This window comes from Prosopis cineraria, unplaced genomic scaffold, assembly GCF_029017545.1.
Source record: "Prosopis cineraria cultivar Desert tree isolate PC_DT_omini unplaced genomic scaffold, ASM2901754v1 PC13, whole genome shotgun sequence".
NCBI classification, from domain to species: Eukaryota; Viridiplantae; Streptophyta; class Magnoliopsida; order Fabales; family Fabaceae; genus Prosopis; species Prosopis cineraria.
In genome coordinates this window covers 3,051,818-3,068,519 of record NW_026555344.1, presented here as the reverse complement: position 1 = coordinate 3,068,519, position 16,702 = coordinate 3,051,818, and the positions used below count along the sequence as shown (strand labels likewise).

The 16,702-nt window shown below is 32.5% G+C and overlaps 1 protein-coding gene across 1 annotated transcript; it reads left to right on the top strand.

The window, feature by feature from the left end:
* Window positions 1–7,872: 7,872 nt before the first annotated feature.
* On the top strand, window positions 7,873–15,588 carry LOC129290802 (CDPK-related kinase 3). Its single transcript, XM_054927807.1, is given in 16 exon segments — window positions 7,873–8,181; window positions 8,184–8,495; window positions 8,498–8,628; window positions 10,221–10,351; window positions 10,897–10,938; window positions 11,026–11,134; window positions 11,260–11,338; window positions 11,718–12,014; window positions 13,452–13,561; window positions 14,084–14,192; window positions 14,311–14,336; window positions 14,338–14,385; window positions 14,865–14,942; window positions 14,945–14,989; window positions 14,992–15,036; window positions 15,272–15,588. Coding segments are annotated over 16 exon segments (1,809 nt in total). The 5' UTR covers window positions 7,873–8,072; the 3' UTR covers window positions 15,410–15,588.
* Window positions 15,589–16,702: the final 1,114 nt, after the last annotated feature.

The window sequence follows — 16,702 nt, the reverse complement described above, 5'->3', positions numbered from 1 at the left end:
GAGAAAGGTACAGGCAGTGTTTTTCTTTTTTTTTGGCCAAGGAAGGCAGAGTGTTCTATAACTAGCATTTTCTCCATATGAGTTAGGGTTAATTAAGGTTGTTCTGAATTTTTTATTTTCAGTTTTATAAATATTATACGTGTGTCCTATATTGATATTTTATGGAAAGTCCAAAAATTATTCACGTCTCTGAATTTTTGTTTTTCATTTTAATAAAATTATTAATAAAAATTTTCGAAAAAGATGAGTTGAATCCTTCCGGCTACCCTTGGTGCCCTTTGAATAATATTTGGGGGCAATTTTTTTTTTTTTGACAAAGATTTTAGGGCAATTATTGGACGTGTAAACGACATTGAAGCATCAATTTGGATCGCACGGTGTCTTTTCCAGTTTTATTTCTTGGGCCATATTCTAACGCAAGAATAAGCAATTATTGGGCCACAGAAAAGCCCAATGTTTTTCTTTTAAGAAAGAATCGCAAATCTAGTAGGTGAATGTAAACCTTCTGAAGTGAAAAATCTTTCACATATTTTAGAAATCAAGATAGATAAGTTAAGTTAAAATAAAAGGGACAATTTAACATTAAAAGGATAACAAACTTGTGGGCACAAACATCTAACGTTACATCCATAAGCAGCTATATATCAATATTTTTTGCATCTTATATCTGGGTCGAAGAAATGTTTTAATGCATTGAAACGTCTTATTCATTCACGCCGGCAAAATTGGGACACACCACCCAACAACCAACGAAAGCTAACTGTCCCTTCGAAAAAAAGGCCTTTTTACTTGCCGTACACAATTGTTGCTGCTTTTTGTTGTTTTTAAATGGAGCACTTGGCCTCATGTGTCCATGTTAAGTTGGGCTGAAGGAACTTTAATGTGGCTCAAATTAACCCGATCTAGGTGAGACAGGATCTTCCCGGACAGTTGAACCAAACGGTTCTAATTTTTTTGTTTTAGTAGGCAAATGTTGAAACATTTGCAGGCGCAGTTCGAACCCGCGATTTAAGCATCTCGAGAATGCTGCTATGGCCAGTGAACCCAAGGCTCCGGGCTTTCTGAATTTAATTTCTCTCCGACAATATACACATACATATTTATTGACAAAACGTTGCCACTTGAGTAGCTGGACAAGAGTGGACTAGAAATTTTTTATGAAGGGAAATTCACACCCATGAGAAGATTTTAATGAGGCAATTCAATCATTACGATCATCGAATTCTTTAAATATTCTATCGAAAAATGATGATCCAATTATACATGGTGAGATTTATAATTTGTTAATCAAACTAGAGAATGGATGAGTCAATGAGTATTTACCATGAACAGGGAAGTGACTAAAAATTGAAATCTTTTTTTTAAAACCTTGATCCAATAGACAATCCCTCTTGAATTATCTTTACGCACCATGTAAAGCGAACAACGTGATTTTTTTTTTTTGCCAAAAACAATATTATCCTGAATTGTCTTCATGCATCGTGAAAATGAACACCATGCTAATCCATATAAATCCATCAATATAAAACAAAATTTAAAATAAATTGTGTATTTACAAGCTGTGAGTGGGCGGCAGTGGCGGAGCTAGGCTCTTAAGTCAGGGGTACAAAATAATTTATTACAAAAATTAATATTTTTTAAAAAATAGTAATAATTATGCTATGATAAAATTATAATAATAATAATAAATTTATTATTATTTTTTATTTTAAAAAATTATATTGAATAAGTTGATATGGTCTTTTATTCTAAATATACTTTTCATATCTTATTTAAATCATTAAATATTATATATTTAAAGTTTTTAAATATAAATATTTTTATTTAATTCAAAAGGGACAAAATATCAAAAATAAAAAAATATAAAGTCGTAAACTTTTTATGTCTTATTTATAATTTTTCTGAAAGTGAGGGGGTGTATTGTACCCCTCACTCCAACGTGGCTCTGCCAATGAGTGGTGGGGCTCTTTCCACTAAACTTTTATAATATCCAAAGATATATATATATATTATATATCTAATTGTTAAACATGCATAATACTTGATATGATAGTTAAATATAAAATTTAGCAATTAACTAGCAAATATATTTTAAAGAACTGTAGGAATATGTCCACACATGCTACCTAAATGTATGGTCAGAATAGCAGGAAAACTGAACAGATGAAAATGAACCAGCTCACTCATTTTAGACTTATCCATTACTATTATGACAAGCATGAGAATACATCAACTCTAGAGAGAAAAGAGGTTTAACAAAGGCGCAGAGTTGTGTAGAAAATATAATTTAAAATAATTACAATAATCGCAATAAATATGATGCCTCTACCTAGATCATCATTAGTATTTTTAATGATTTAACAATAGGGAAGGGTACCGAATCAAGTAACGAGCTTCATAAATCATAATGAGCTTAATTATAGTAGCTAGAAATTTAAACACATTACCATGATTTTTTGATTACCCACAGATATTCTATCTTATCAGAGGTAATTTTATTTAAAATATGATTAAATATTAAATATGAATACTGTTTTTAATAGAATTCAGACGTTAATTAACAATTTTTTGACAACTGTCTCTTCCGCGCATGCCCAATAACCCCATTGAGATACCTTACTGTCGTTGATTCAATGATGTTTCTCGGTAGTGGTTGACTTCATGGCCCATAGATCCTTTTAATGCTTGAAGTGCTTTTTTGAACAAATTTTGTCGAAAATATGTATATAATTATACGGTCTATTTTGGTCCATGTTCTATCAGCACACTACATTAATGTTGATGGCCGTTTTCAAACATTATGATGCGACGACAGACGACACAAGTTTAAAGGAACGGCAAAAAAAATTTTCAACTCGATTATTGGAATAAAAAATCCACTAACTATGGTAAATCATAGTCTCCTTTGTTTTAATCCTCCTTTTTGGAGCATGACCTATGAAAGAAATAAGAGAAAATTATAAAAGAGTTTTTTTTAAATGATAACAAAATTAATAATTTTTTAAATTTGTCTCAACTATTAATTTGATATCTAGAATTTAATTTTTTATCAATTTAATCCCTTATATTTTCTTAAATCATTGCATGAGTCCTTTAAAATTTAAAATATAAATTGACACTTGAATTAATCTAATGTGTGAATATATTAATAACTTCACACACACAGAGTTAAATAAAAACAAATTAACAGTCAAACTAATTTAATTTTTATTAATGTAATCCTTCATGCTTCGTTCTATTATTTTTTAAAAAAACTTTCTAAGTCTATTTTTCTTACAATAATTACATTTTTGTATTTATCCCACATAATTGTTATCAATATTATGTTATCCATATCAATAGAATTTAATAGTGTTACTAATTTTTAAATAATAATGAATAAATTGATAATTGATACTATAAATTTAAAGGATTAAATTGATAAAAATTAAATTTTAAAAATCAAATTTTATAGCTGAAACAGATTCAAGAGAGACTAAAAAATTATAATAACAAATGTTGTGCACCATATTTGAAGGTTCACCGTGAATTTTTTATTTGAGCTGGACTTCAATTTTTTTAAATAGCAAGGCAATTTATTTAAAGCCAGGTCATTAAATATATCTATATTATTCATATTTTCAAGGCTCTTAAAACATTATTTAATAATATTTTTCCTATTTTCTCCTTTAAAGGTATTAAAGCACTGTTAGCACAACAATTAGATGTATAAAAATAATGGAAAAACAAATTTGATGCTCCCTCTATTTAAAAATATAAAGCATTTTTTAAAAAATTAAACGTTAAAAAATGTAAAATATTTTTAATTTCTTGAGGTGTAATCATTATTTTTTTTCTTTCAAAAAGTGGCCCTATTAAATAAATTATTTTACATTGATTTTATGATGTTTATAGAGGTAAATATGAAAAGATAGGGTTAGTTTAAAAATAATTAATTATTTTATTAGAGTGTGAGATTCAATTAAAAATACCTTATATTTTTAATAAAAGAAATAAAATACATCATATTTTACATATTAATTACACTTTTTAATATGCGTATATAGTCTTTAAAGGACAATATTCTGAGACGGATGAAGTAATGGGCAGTAATGATCCCTTGAGTGCTATTGCAAGCAACCCTGGCCCCGTTTCAATTCCTTTGCTGTGTGTTATGTACGTATTGACAATAATTTCAATTCATCTTTTAGGAAATGATAACTCTTTAAATAGTATTTAAATTTTTTCAAAAAATTAGTCTTATAGTTGTTTGTCATGGGGATACCTTAGGGAAAAAACAATAATTTCAATTAATTTATGTACGATCAAGCTGGCTCAGGGTAAATAATTCATAATGAAAATTAAACTTTTTAACAGTAATTTAATAATTTTCTTTTAAGATAACAGACTTAAATATAAAATAATTATATCTTCTTTTTCTTTGCTATCTTTAATTATGACCGAATTAAATAAAAGATAATTTCTTATGAGCATCAATAAGTAAAGTCTTCTCAAACTGACAATTTTTTTTAAGAAAATCAAATTATTATCGTGAAGTTCTCTAGAAGCTCAAAACAGAAAGACCTGCTCTATTGTTCCCAAAATCTTCATAGGCAATTTGGCTTTCACGTTTCAAATTAATGTTTCATTCAATTTTCATAAATGGAATTAATCTGACACGAAGTTTTTCTCTGGGGTCCATAATGAAAGTTTTAGTTATAACCATCACGATGATTTAAAGAAACAAGACAACCAAATTAAATGTGAAGCCAACTCCAACTTTGTTCCGCACGCCTAATTAGAGTTTAGGCATGATTAATGCGTCGAGAAGCTATTTGCTTTTCAAACAATTAATTAATAGCAATATAATATACATCATCTATTAGATAATTAATCAAACAAGTTCTCTTCTTTCGTCATATCATCACCATGGCAGGGTCATTTTCACTCTGTATTAGACTAAGTTTTATTCATCAATCGATATTAACATAAAATCGTGCAAATTTTATAGAACTACACTATTCACATGTTATATGTAACCTTCTTCTTGGACCTAACATGACTTGACAAGGAAGGAATCTGCATAGCTAAACATGTTATATATATATATATATAATATATTCAAGAGTTACATCCATGTCTCGATTAACTGCATGGAAATATCTGACTTATAAATGAAACTGATTTGAGAAACTGCGATTGAATAATTCTTGAATAATTCTGTAACTGTATAACGTCTTTTTAAAATATTTTGATTAAATCAAATACTGTCCATTCGATAAAAAACTCGTATCAACAAACACCTAAGTATTAATTATTCTTCAAAGGGAGAATTTACTCCAATCTTATGATTTATCACTTATCACCTATGCCTAAAATTAAATGCACCAGAATAATAGTGATGCGAAACTCTTGCTTAAATGAAAATAGGATCAAACTCTAAAAAAAAAAAAGATTAGTTCAATTGGTAAATATTTGATATGTAATTTACAAGACAATGCATTGTTAAATTTTGCTGTCAGCATAAATACATCTTATTAGTAGATAATCTGTTTGTGCTATTTAAACTTAAAGGCATGTCCTTGTTTTAGTTAACTTTCAAGACTTGACTCACGTAAAAATTAGTTGGAAAAATAAAGGTTTTTTTATTTTATTTTAACTGCATTGTTACAATAATAATTTCTGGAAGCATATATGTGAATATGATAAGGAAAAGGACGAGCCAATTTGCATGCATAAGTGTTGATGAATAGATGATTATTTTTAATATTCTTTCCAGATAGGCATTCTATTCTGCATTTGTGACTTTGAAAATTAGCACTGAAGATTCTAAAACTATAGCATCAAAGGTGTTTTTTCATAAAATTTAAAGGAAAAACGAATGCTAAGTTTGAAGAAAATTACTCACCGAATTATATACTATATCCACTTGAATAAGCATATCTTACGTGAAAGGCTTGTGATTCAGGTCACCAGACGAATAAAATGCCATAATTATTTATTTTATTTGGACATAGGTGATCATTATTAATTGGTTACCAATCATCTCTTAAGGGAAAAAGGAGAGCTTTCGAATATGATGATGGCGATATTTATGTGACGAGATTCTTTCCCCAAAAGATATGCAGTTAAAAGGGTGAAAGTATAACAGCTCTTCGGAAAACCTATTCAGTTTTTTCTAATTATATTTATAGGCTTAAATTATTGGAAAACTATTTAATAAGTTAGTCTATGTATAACAACAACAATATAAACTGCATATTGTATTTATACACATTAATTTTGTTATAGACTAAGCGTATTATTATTTTTTATAATAAAATGTAATAAACTGATTCCATATAACCAAAAAAATTTATTTCTCCTCTTTAAAAATATAAAGTATTTTTTGAAAAATTGGATGTTAAAAAATATAAAGCATTTTTAATTTTTTAAGGTGTAATCATTGCTTTTTTTCAATAGTACTCCTATTGATAATAACTTTATATTTATTGTAAGTATTTAATAGGATAAATATGAAAAGATATGATTGATTTGAAAATAAGTAACTATTTTATTGAGAAATAAAATTAGATTAAAAATATATTATATTTTTAATAAAGAGAGTATGTTACAACTATTTATACAAAATTAAATAATTGACATATTAAAAGTATCTTTATAATTAATTTAGTCCACCTAGCTACCAAATTCAATGGCTAGTATAGCCTCTCTCTGCCATGGGATATTTCCTTTGCAGTAATGTCTTTATATCTAAGAAAAGAATAATAAAACAAAAGAAAGAAGATAGTCTCCTTCCTTTTTTTTTTTTTTTTATTTGCAAACAAGATTACAAAAGAACCAAATTAAAAACTAACTGAGCACAATCAAAAGAAGATATTATCCTTCGTTCCTTCTTGTTGCTGGAAATGAATAGCATAATATTATTTTAAAAGTGCTTTGCAATTTAGGATGTAGGAAACAGTAGTTAAACAATGTAAATTTCATTCTGACACTTTAATTGTTTTATATTCAATCATCATTGTTAAAAGTTTTAATATTAAAAACATTTTCTATTTTGTGCCTTTTATTCTGCACCGTTATTTCTTAATAATATAAAAATCTTCCATCTATAAAAATGAAGATCCGGGGAAGATTTATTTCTTTAATTAACAATATTAGCATTTTACTTCTAAAATATGATTATGCCCGTAAAATGAATTCAATTTATTGACTGGGAAGGCAACAGAATACGATCAGATCCGTACCAAACCACGTCCCGCGTCGAACCACACCTCGTTTCGAACCTTCTGACCAGCCTATGTTCTTCCTCTTCAACCTTCCCCAGCTCTTTATTCCCTCCAAGGAAATCTACTTTCATCATCGCCTGCATCATCCAGTAGATCCCCTATTCTACTCTACTCTCCCATCTCTGGCCACGTGTCTTCTTAGGGTATTTACGTCTTTCAACGTCAGCTACAACTAATGTTCCTGAGTCCATGGGCCCACTCTTACACCAGCCTCCAGTGAAGAGAAACCCACCCACCTTCCCATTTTTAAACTTTCCTTCCTTTTTTTCCCTTCTTTCTTGCCCCTTTTGTTTGTGTTTTTTGTTTTAAAATCACAATAACTGCAACGAAAGTAGCAAAAGACAAAACGAAAGGTACTAGGCAGCTTACACCGGAAACTATCCCATATAACAGAAAACACATCGATTTGGAGAATCAACGGCTGTGATTATCGCCTTATTCTCGATATTCACATGTTGGATACAGATCGTAGGTCTACTGGGGTCCTCAGGATTTTCCATTCCGTACCGCGAAGTTGCTTGCAATTCCCGCCTAATCCTTTAGCGTCACACTCGCCTTTGTTTGTTAACAGACCTTGTCTTGCTTTCTCTGTCTCATTCTCAGTCTCTCTCCCTCTTCGTTCTTCTTTATCTCTCTACCTGACTGAAATTCTCCTTCTTTAACGTTTTCTCGTTGTAGATCTCTCTCTATTTCGCGTAAATTTCCGGCGAGAATTGAATCCAGAGGGTCCAGGGTCATTGGCCGTCCGATGTGTGGACTTTGACTGAGCGCTGATCAGATACAGAGCCGGAGCTAGCTCTTCCTATGGGGCAGTGCTACGGCAAGACCAATCCCACCGCTGAAAATGACGGTGCCGCAAACACAACCACCATTATTGGCGATTTCGGTGGCCCTCCGCAGTCGCCTCTGCCGTCAGGAGCGGTGGCAACGGGCTTCCATCGGTGAAGAACACGCCTGCCCGATCGTCCAACGCGAGCCCGTGGCCGAGCCCGTACCCGCAAGGCGTCAACGCAAGTCCGTTTCCGGGTGGGGTGTCGCCGTCGCCGGCGAGGACATCGACGCCCAGGAGGTTTTTTCGACGACCGTTCCCTCCTCCGTCGCCGGCGAAGCATATCAGAGCGTCGCTGGCGAAGCGGCTTGGGCACGGGAAACCCAAGGAGGGCCCGATCCCCGAGGACCGTGGGACAGAACCGGAGCAGGCGCTGGACAAGAGCTTTGGGTATAGTAAGATTTTGGAGCTAAGTATGAGTTAGGAAAGGAAGTGGGAAGGGGCCATTTTGGTCACACGTGCTCTGCAAGGGGCAAGAAGGGAGAGCTCAAAGACCATCCTGTAGCAGTGAAAATCATCTCGAAGGCGAAGGTATAATGTCGTAAATTTTTTATTTCCTGCAAATTGAAGTTGGCTAGTTTTATAATCAATCTTAGTTCATCTTTTTCATGTTTTTGGTGTGATATTCGGAGTATTGATGGTAAGTTTCATGATCTTGAAATGGTCAATCTTCTCTGACACGATCTTTCGTTTAATTTTTTTGTATTTATATTTTCTGGATTTTTTCTCTCTCTCGGGGAGCATGTCTGGCTAGTTGATTCTGATAAATATTGGACTCTTATGGCGTTTGAACCCTTTGGTTGGCGTTAGTTACATTTGAATTTCTTGTGTTTGATTGATCTGTTGCCTAGAACCTGAGAGAATCTTGGTTATTTGAGAATGATGCTTGTGCTGTAGTTTAGCATTGTTTCTTTTAACCCCTGGTGCCTATCGAACTGAAATGGATGGTAGGATATCCGACAAAAGTACAGACGTTCCACCAGATTGAAGTTCTGAAATTTGTACTTGATGCCCTGGACACTAAAATCTAACGGTAGAAAATGATTATTCTGGAATTCAATAGACATGATTAGCATCACTCTCAACTAGACACTTTTCTGTGAGATTTTCATATATATATATATATAGCACTTCAGGAATTTGACGTGGGTAGCCTGACATTAGAGTTATTTGTCTTTTTTTCTTTGGAATTTTCTTAGACTAATCATGATGCTTCACTGAGGCAGTGGAGTGGAACATGTGATATGAGAGTTTCTAAGGAGTGTCAGTGTGTCCCTATAAAAGTTGTAAATAGCGCAAAAAAATCAGAAGTCATTTTAGTAATTACTGAGTCAAGCTAGCAATGGCATGAGATCTCCCTAGGTCCTACCTTGTCTGTTACATTTGGACAGATTTGATGGCATTGCATCTCTTTAGTTTGTTTGTGGTGGTGTTGATAAAGAAAGGTTTTTTGTGAACTGTATAGAACAATAATTAAAATATTTACATACAAGTATTCGTATATACAATGCTCGCCCGCGCGCGTGTCCGTGGAATAAATGATATAGGAGAAGTTCTTGTTCTTGACTGACAGTTGTAACCACGAAGGATTATAAAATAGCAGACCCTTTATCATGTGAATACGTGTAGGTGTTGTATTGCATTTGTTGCTCTGGTGGTAGTTGAATATAAAATTTGATTAGGATTAATTAGGAACATAAAGCTGTTAAAATGGAGGCTTGATCAACGATTGATTGGTGTTGATGACAAGATTATGAGTTTTCCAACCTGGATTCCTTTGTGACCAAAAACATCTTACAAATGTGTCATATTTCAGTACTTATTTTTCTTTTAGCGAAAGTCCATTCATTCTATTATAATCAAGTGCTTTGTTTATTTGTAAAGGCATTTGATTTATAAATACCCGGTGTTAAGATCTTTTCTAAGGAAGTGCATGTTAGTATACTGTTGATTTCATGGTTATTCCAACATGCAATGTAAGCTCATTTGTTGGATAGGTCATACAATATATGTGCCTTTAGTTAGTATTACTGCATACTATTTTGTGAAGCCATAATTTTGCAGCTTTATTTAGTAATTCTTGTTAAACCAACTGCTGCATCTTAATAAGATTTATTTGGCAGATGACAACAGCAATAGCAATTGAAGATGTTCGAAGAGAGGTGAAGATGTTGAAAGCTCTATCCGGCCATAAGCATCTTGTCAAATATCATGATGCTTGTGAGGATGCCAACAATGTGTACATAGTTATGGAGTACGCCTTTTATCCTGTATTCATTATTATTTAGATGAAGAATTTGGTAGCATCTTTGAAGTGAAGCACTGAATTTTATCATGTTTTTTCTGGGTGCTATTTTCAAGCAATCAAATTGAGGTACAGAAGTAATCTTTTACTCTGATACCCCATTCCTCAAATTTAGAACTTAACCCTTGCTTTTAGGCAAAGCTTGACTGATTTAAGTAGCAAGACCTTTAGTGGTAGTGTTACAATAACATGTTGTGTCCTTTTATTGTTGTCGTCATCGTCATGATTTGTTGCTGCCTTGTTACTTTCTACAATCAATTTCCTGTTTCCCAGTGTTGATTCCTTTTTTTGTATGATTTCCCTAATTAATAGATGGTTTAAATGAGGTCAGCCACACTCTTTAAATACTTGATTAAAATATTAAATCCTTTGTTCAACATGGATTTTGATTATGGTTTTTCTTATTTTATGGTTGAATTGTGGGGAGCATGCATCTTCTATTGTAGTAGCTTTCATAATATAGTGATCTTTCTGAGCTTTTTTTATCTTGTCAGATTGTGTGAAGGGGGGGAGCTTCTTGACAGAATTTTGTCAAGGTTAGTTTTTCCTTTGTTATTGTTGTGATCTTTCTAGTTGATATGCTCTCTTAGTATTTTGATTTAAAATTTTTTCCTCTATTATAGGGGAGGCAAGTATACTGAGGAAGATGCAAAAGTTATAGTTTTGCAGATTTTAAGTGTTGTTGCTTTTTGTCATCTCCAAGGTGTGGTGCACCGTGATCTAAAGCCTGAGGTTGTGCTTTAAATCTTGTCCCTGTAATGATTTGCAATATTGACATCTAATTATTTTCTTAATCCAACTTGTGCACCCACATGGAGAATTTATGGAGCCTTGCTGGTTTTGCTCTTCTTTTACAGAATTTTCTGTTCACTTCACGAAGTGAAGATGCTGATATGAAGCTTATTGATTTTGGTCTCTCTGACTTCATTAGACCAGGTTAATAATCAAAGTCATCCTTGATTTCATCTTCCAGGCATGCCAATCTTTTTTTAATAGAACATGGGCAATTTCTAGTAAACATAAACCTCACCTCAATATTGCGGCTACTCTTAGCATAAGGATCTTTCTTAAACCTGTGTTTTGACTAGTGAAACTATTTTCTTTTCAAATGGGTATGCATTCAAAACATACAGCTTCCCCTCAATTTCTTTACTTTGCTGTGTGTTTCATGGGTCCCTTGATTCAATTGCTCATCTATTGTGTCTTTGAACCATTGAAGAACATGTATGAAATCAATACAATTAGGATCCTTAAGAAGTTATTTTCCTCATCTATACTTACATCTCTCAACTCCTTCCTGGATGTTTATGTGCAGATGAAAGATTGAATGACATCGTTGGAAGTGCCTACTATGTTGCACCTGAGGTCCTTCACAGATCATATAGTCTGGAAGCAGATATATGGAGTATAGGTGTTATCACCTATATCTTGTTATGTGGAAGTCGACCTTTCTGGGCTCGAACAGAATCTGGAATTTTTCGTGCAGTGCTCAGAGCTGATCCTAATTTTGATGACTTGCCTTGGCCTACTGTATCTGCAGAGGCCAAGGACTTTGTAAAAAGGCTTCTGAACAAGGATTACAGGAAAAGAATGACTGCTGTCCAAGCTCTAAGTAAGTTTTCACATCTGTTTGCCCATAAGCTGGAGGGTTTTAAACATGACAACACTGGCCTTTTAGATGGTAATATTCTTAATGACGCATAATGATAAGCATGTTGACAGGATTTTTTAAAAATTAAATAAAATAAGGCAACTTTGTTGATTATGGGTCCACCTTCTGATTTCGTACTAATTTGGATACTTAGAGTGTGAAGCCTATTAAGTGTTTCCATAGCAAGAGAGAAATAAAGAGAACAGAAGTGGATGGAAAGATGGGAAGTAGGCCCCATATACTCACTGTGTGTTACTCCTTTTTACTTTAGATGCACTTTAATTGTTTTTACACTTGAGGGGATCCAAACTTGTTCATGATAGATTCAACAAATTTTTTACATTGGCTGTTGATGGCCTAACACAACCCTCCTCCTTTACCCGGGCTTGGGACCGGCTATAAACATAGGCGGAGTTTAGATATTTTTACATAGTAAAGGACTATTCGAAAATAATTTCGAAGTGAAATTGGGAGATCAAATTATACCTCAAGTGGAAAAGTTTAGATATTTTGGGAGCCATTATTCAAAATGATGGCGAAATCAGTGGAAATATTTCACATAGAATTCAAGCTGGGTGGTTTAATTGGAGAAAAGCTAAAGGAGTTATTTGTGACCGTAGGGTGCCTAATAAACTTAAAGGAAAGTTTTTATCGTACTCTATCAGACCGGCAATGTTATATAGTAGTGAATGCTGGGCTCTAACGGGACAGCAAGAGCATAAAGTTGGAGTAGCAGAGATGAGAATGTTACGATGGATGTGCGGACATACACGTAAAGATAAAATTCGAAATGAGCACATACGTGAAAAAGTGAGGGTGGCACCTATTGAGGAAAAAATGGTAGAAAATTGGTTGAGATGGTTTGGGCATGTACAAAGAAGACCAAGGGAGGCACCAGTGAGAAGAGTGGAACATATAACTTTGAGTCCGATTAAGAGAGGTAGAGGAAGGCCTAAGAGAACACTCTTGGAAGTTGTTGAACATGATCTCTAATTAATAATATTTCTAAAAGCTTAATAAATGATAGAGCACAATGGCGTCTTGCAATCCATGTAGCCGACCCCACCTAGTGGGATAAAGGCTTGTTGTTGTTGTTGTTGTTGTTGTTGAGGGGATCCAAAACTCAGAAACCATTACTATATAAATCCCTTGTCTCTTTGTCTTTGTATCCATAGTTATATATATATATATATATATAAGTCGATGTTGTTACTATCGAGCCATTTTACGTATGTTCCATGACCCATGCCTATCTGGAGTATTATTATACTTTGTACCTCTTCTGACAATGTCTTTTGGATGCATTAATTATAGATGTAGATTATGGGTCTGACCTTAAAAGAGCGTTTTTCAATAAAAATTTTAAAATTAATCAATGCAACGCCTGTGGAAATGCAGCTCACCCTTGGCTGAGGGATGACAACCGTCCTATACCTTTAGATATATTAGTTTACAAATTGGTGAAGTGTTATCTTCTTGCAACACCATTCAAACGAGCAGCACTAAAGGTACTATTTATTTCATTTCCTTAGATATGCTCATGCTGAATCTTTTGTTTCTTGTTATTACATTCTCTCTCTCTCTTACACACACACACGTGTTTACATTGATACATATATGAGATGTTTTAAATATTTTACTGATATTTTCTATTTATTACTTCCTTCATGTATATGCACATTTTTTTTCCATCTGGTGAGATTATCTTATATTATAAATTTATAATTTAGTATTCTTGACTACAAATAGATTCAATTTGATTTTGGTTTGTGAAATCCTTGACATTATAACGCCCCCCCTCGGGGGTTTTGGCCCCTTTTCATAAATCTTTATTCCGAGAACATGCTCTTGTATACCTGGAGGTAGTTGCTTGACATTCACCAGGGATGCTTATTTATTTTAAAGAAAATCTCTTTCAATTTGATTTTCTTGAACATATTGTTTCTGTCAACTCAAATTTGAAGATGTTCTATTATTAATTTCCTTTTTCCCCTGTATGGTAACTCATCTTCCTTATTTCTCCAATGCAGGCCCTTTCAAAAGCCTTGTCAGAAGATCAATTGGTATATCTGAGAGCACAATTCAGATTGTTAGAACCAAATAAAGACGGCTATGTCTCCCTTGACAACTTCAAAAATGGTTATAACTAGCCCAACTTTCTCTGCCATATAGTTTGCTCTCGTCATGTTTGCATGAGTGCTGTGTTCCCTGGATTTCCTTTAGCGTGTTTTAATCTCGTCATGATTCACTTTCTAAGTGATTTTGCAGGCTCTTGTACGTAATTTCAACCAATGCCATGAGGGAGTCAAGGGTTCTAGATATTATACATACGGTGAGGAATTATCCTGTGCAAAATATCTTTAACAAAATTGGGTTGCTGCAATTTGCTTTATTGTGCTTGAGTTCCTGGATTTTTTCGAAAGTTGTGCTGATAGGAATTTTCCTGCTATAAGTTGTGAATATAAAAGGTCTGGAGAACATGTACACGGCCATATTGTATTGATGACATAACGTGCAACTGCTTTTGCCTTGATAAGTTCCTGCTTTGGAACATTTGAGTCAAGCTTTAGGAAACTTCCTGCCAAGTGCAGACTTGAAAGATGTCTTGGAATTTTTTTGGTACCAGAGCATCCAAGTCTGAGAATGATTTCTGGAATGGAACCCCTTGCTATAACGTGAAGCCTATTACCCCTGGAGTTCTGCTTTGTGGCATTTATTTATGAACGAGACAATGAGAAAGTTGCTCTGTATCCATACTTGACAGTAACTGATATATTATCTTTTGTTTTTTTTGCCTGAACAATTTGGTAGATGGAGCCGCTTGCCTATCGGAAGATGGACTTCGGAGAATTCTGTGCAGCCGCAATCAGCACATACCAATTAGAGGCACACTTGACACGTGGGAGCACATTGCCTCCACTGCTTTTGAGCATTTTGAGAGAGAGAGGGCAACCGTGTGATATCGGTCGAAGAATTAGCAAGAGTAAGTGCTATTAGTGCCTTTTTGTTGATATTGTGGTCAGGTACAAGTCAATACTTTGGCCTCGGCTCAACAAATTGATCTAATTAAAAGGTTTGAACGTGGTCACTGCACCATGATACTGATCCCGTGTGCTGCTATTAGTTTCTTTTTCTAACATGATTATGTTTCCAATTTCTCAATTCATAGCATTTACATGTTCCTAATCTTTTTGGCCCATGATTTACGGTGATTGCAGGAGTTTAAGCTTGGTCCTTCGGCTTATTCAATTGTCAGGGATTGGATACGATATACTGATGGAAAGCTTAGTTTACTTGGATACACAAAATTTTTGCATGGTGTGACATTGCGCAGTTCAAACACGAGACATAATTAGACTTTAAAGCTATTTGACACATAAGATGAGAGGAGATCAAATATTTAGAAGCTTCTAGGGATTTTTTCCCCCGTTTATCTCCATTTTTTCTTGCAAGGTGGGAGAAGAATGTGTATAAATGAATTGTTAAAATGCCAATATGGAGAAATGTTGAGTAACGTTATTTTCAAAAATCAAAATCTAGCTTTTATAATTGAGAAAATGACAATTAGGGATCTTTAAGAATATTAATAACAATTACATATTTCAAGTTATTGAAATTTCAGTAAGAGACAAAGATCTTTAATTATAATAAATTATTTTTTTATTAATTAGCTTGAGATTTACAGTAGTTTTTGGTAAATTTTCAATTAATGTTACAAAAATTTTTAAGTAACTTTATTTCATTTTTCAAGCAATAAAAAAATTATAAGTAATTGATTTGTAATTTATATTTAATTTTGGTAAATTTTAAACTTGACATTATAAATAATTTCACTTTTTTTAATTTTTCAAAAGATTTTATTTATATATTAATAAATAAAAAATTGAATTAACAATTGATTTTTATAAGTTTATAAGTAACACAAATAATTTCAAATATTTTTTATTAATTTTAAATTAATTATTTATATTTTTTTTAATTGTAAGCAAGCTAAAATTTTTAATTGTTATTAATGTTATTATAAGGTTTTCAATTATTATTTTTCCTTTAAAATTGCATTCTTTCTAGCAGTCCAAGTCCGTGAACCTTAATCAACCTCTGAATGCTGAAATGATCGCATTTGTGTCACTATTGCAAATCTTATTTGGCCTCTTGCTCTCCTTGACAAAAAGATGATATTTACATAACATTAAATATAAAATAATTTTAATATTAATAATAATTGAGAGAGAATGCAAAAAATTAAAAAATAGATATTTTATTATAAAAATAAAATTATTAAAAATAATGACACATGAAATTTTATTTAATTGAAATGGTGTGAATTTATCGTATGGAACATAAATGATATAGCGAAATTGGATTCATGCAAAAATTTCCCAAGAGGCTAGGCATATTTAGTTTATTTCCTTTTTAAAATATAATAATCAATGCATGAATTGATTTTTAAAATAATGACTTTGATATTAGTTGGTATTGCTTACATTCTTATACTTCTCTCATTTTATTTATAAGTTATTTTAACATGTTTTGATTAAAATTAAAAAAATAAAATTTATTAATTCTATCTAAAAATTTAATAATTTTTTAATATTACCTTGATTAAATATACATTCTTTAATAACATACCTTTTCTCATCAATATTTAA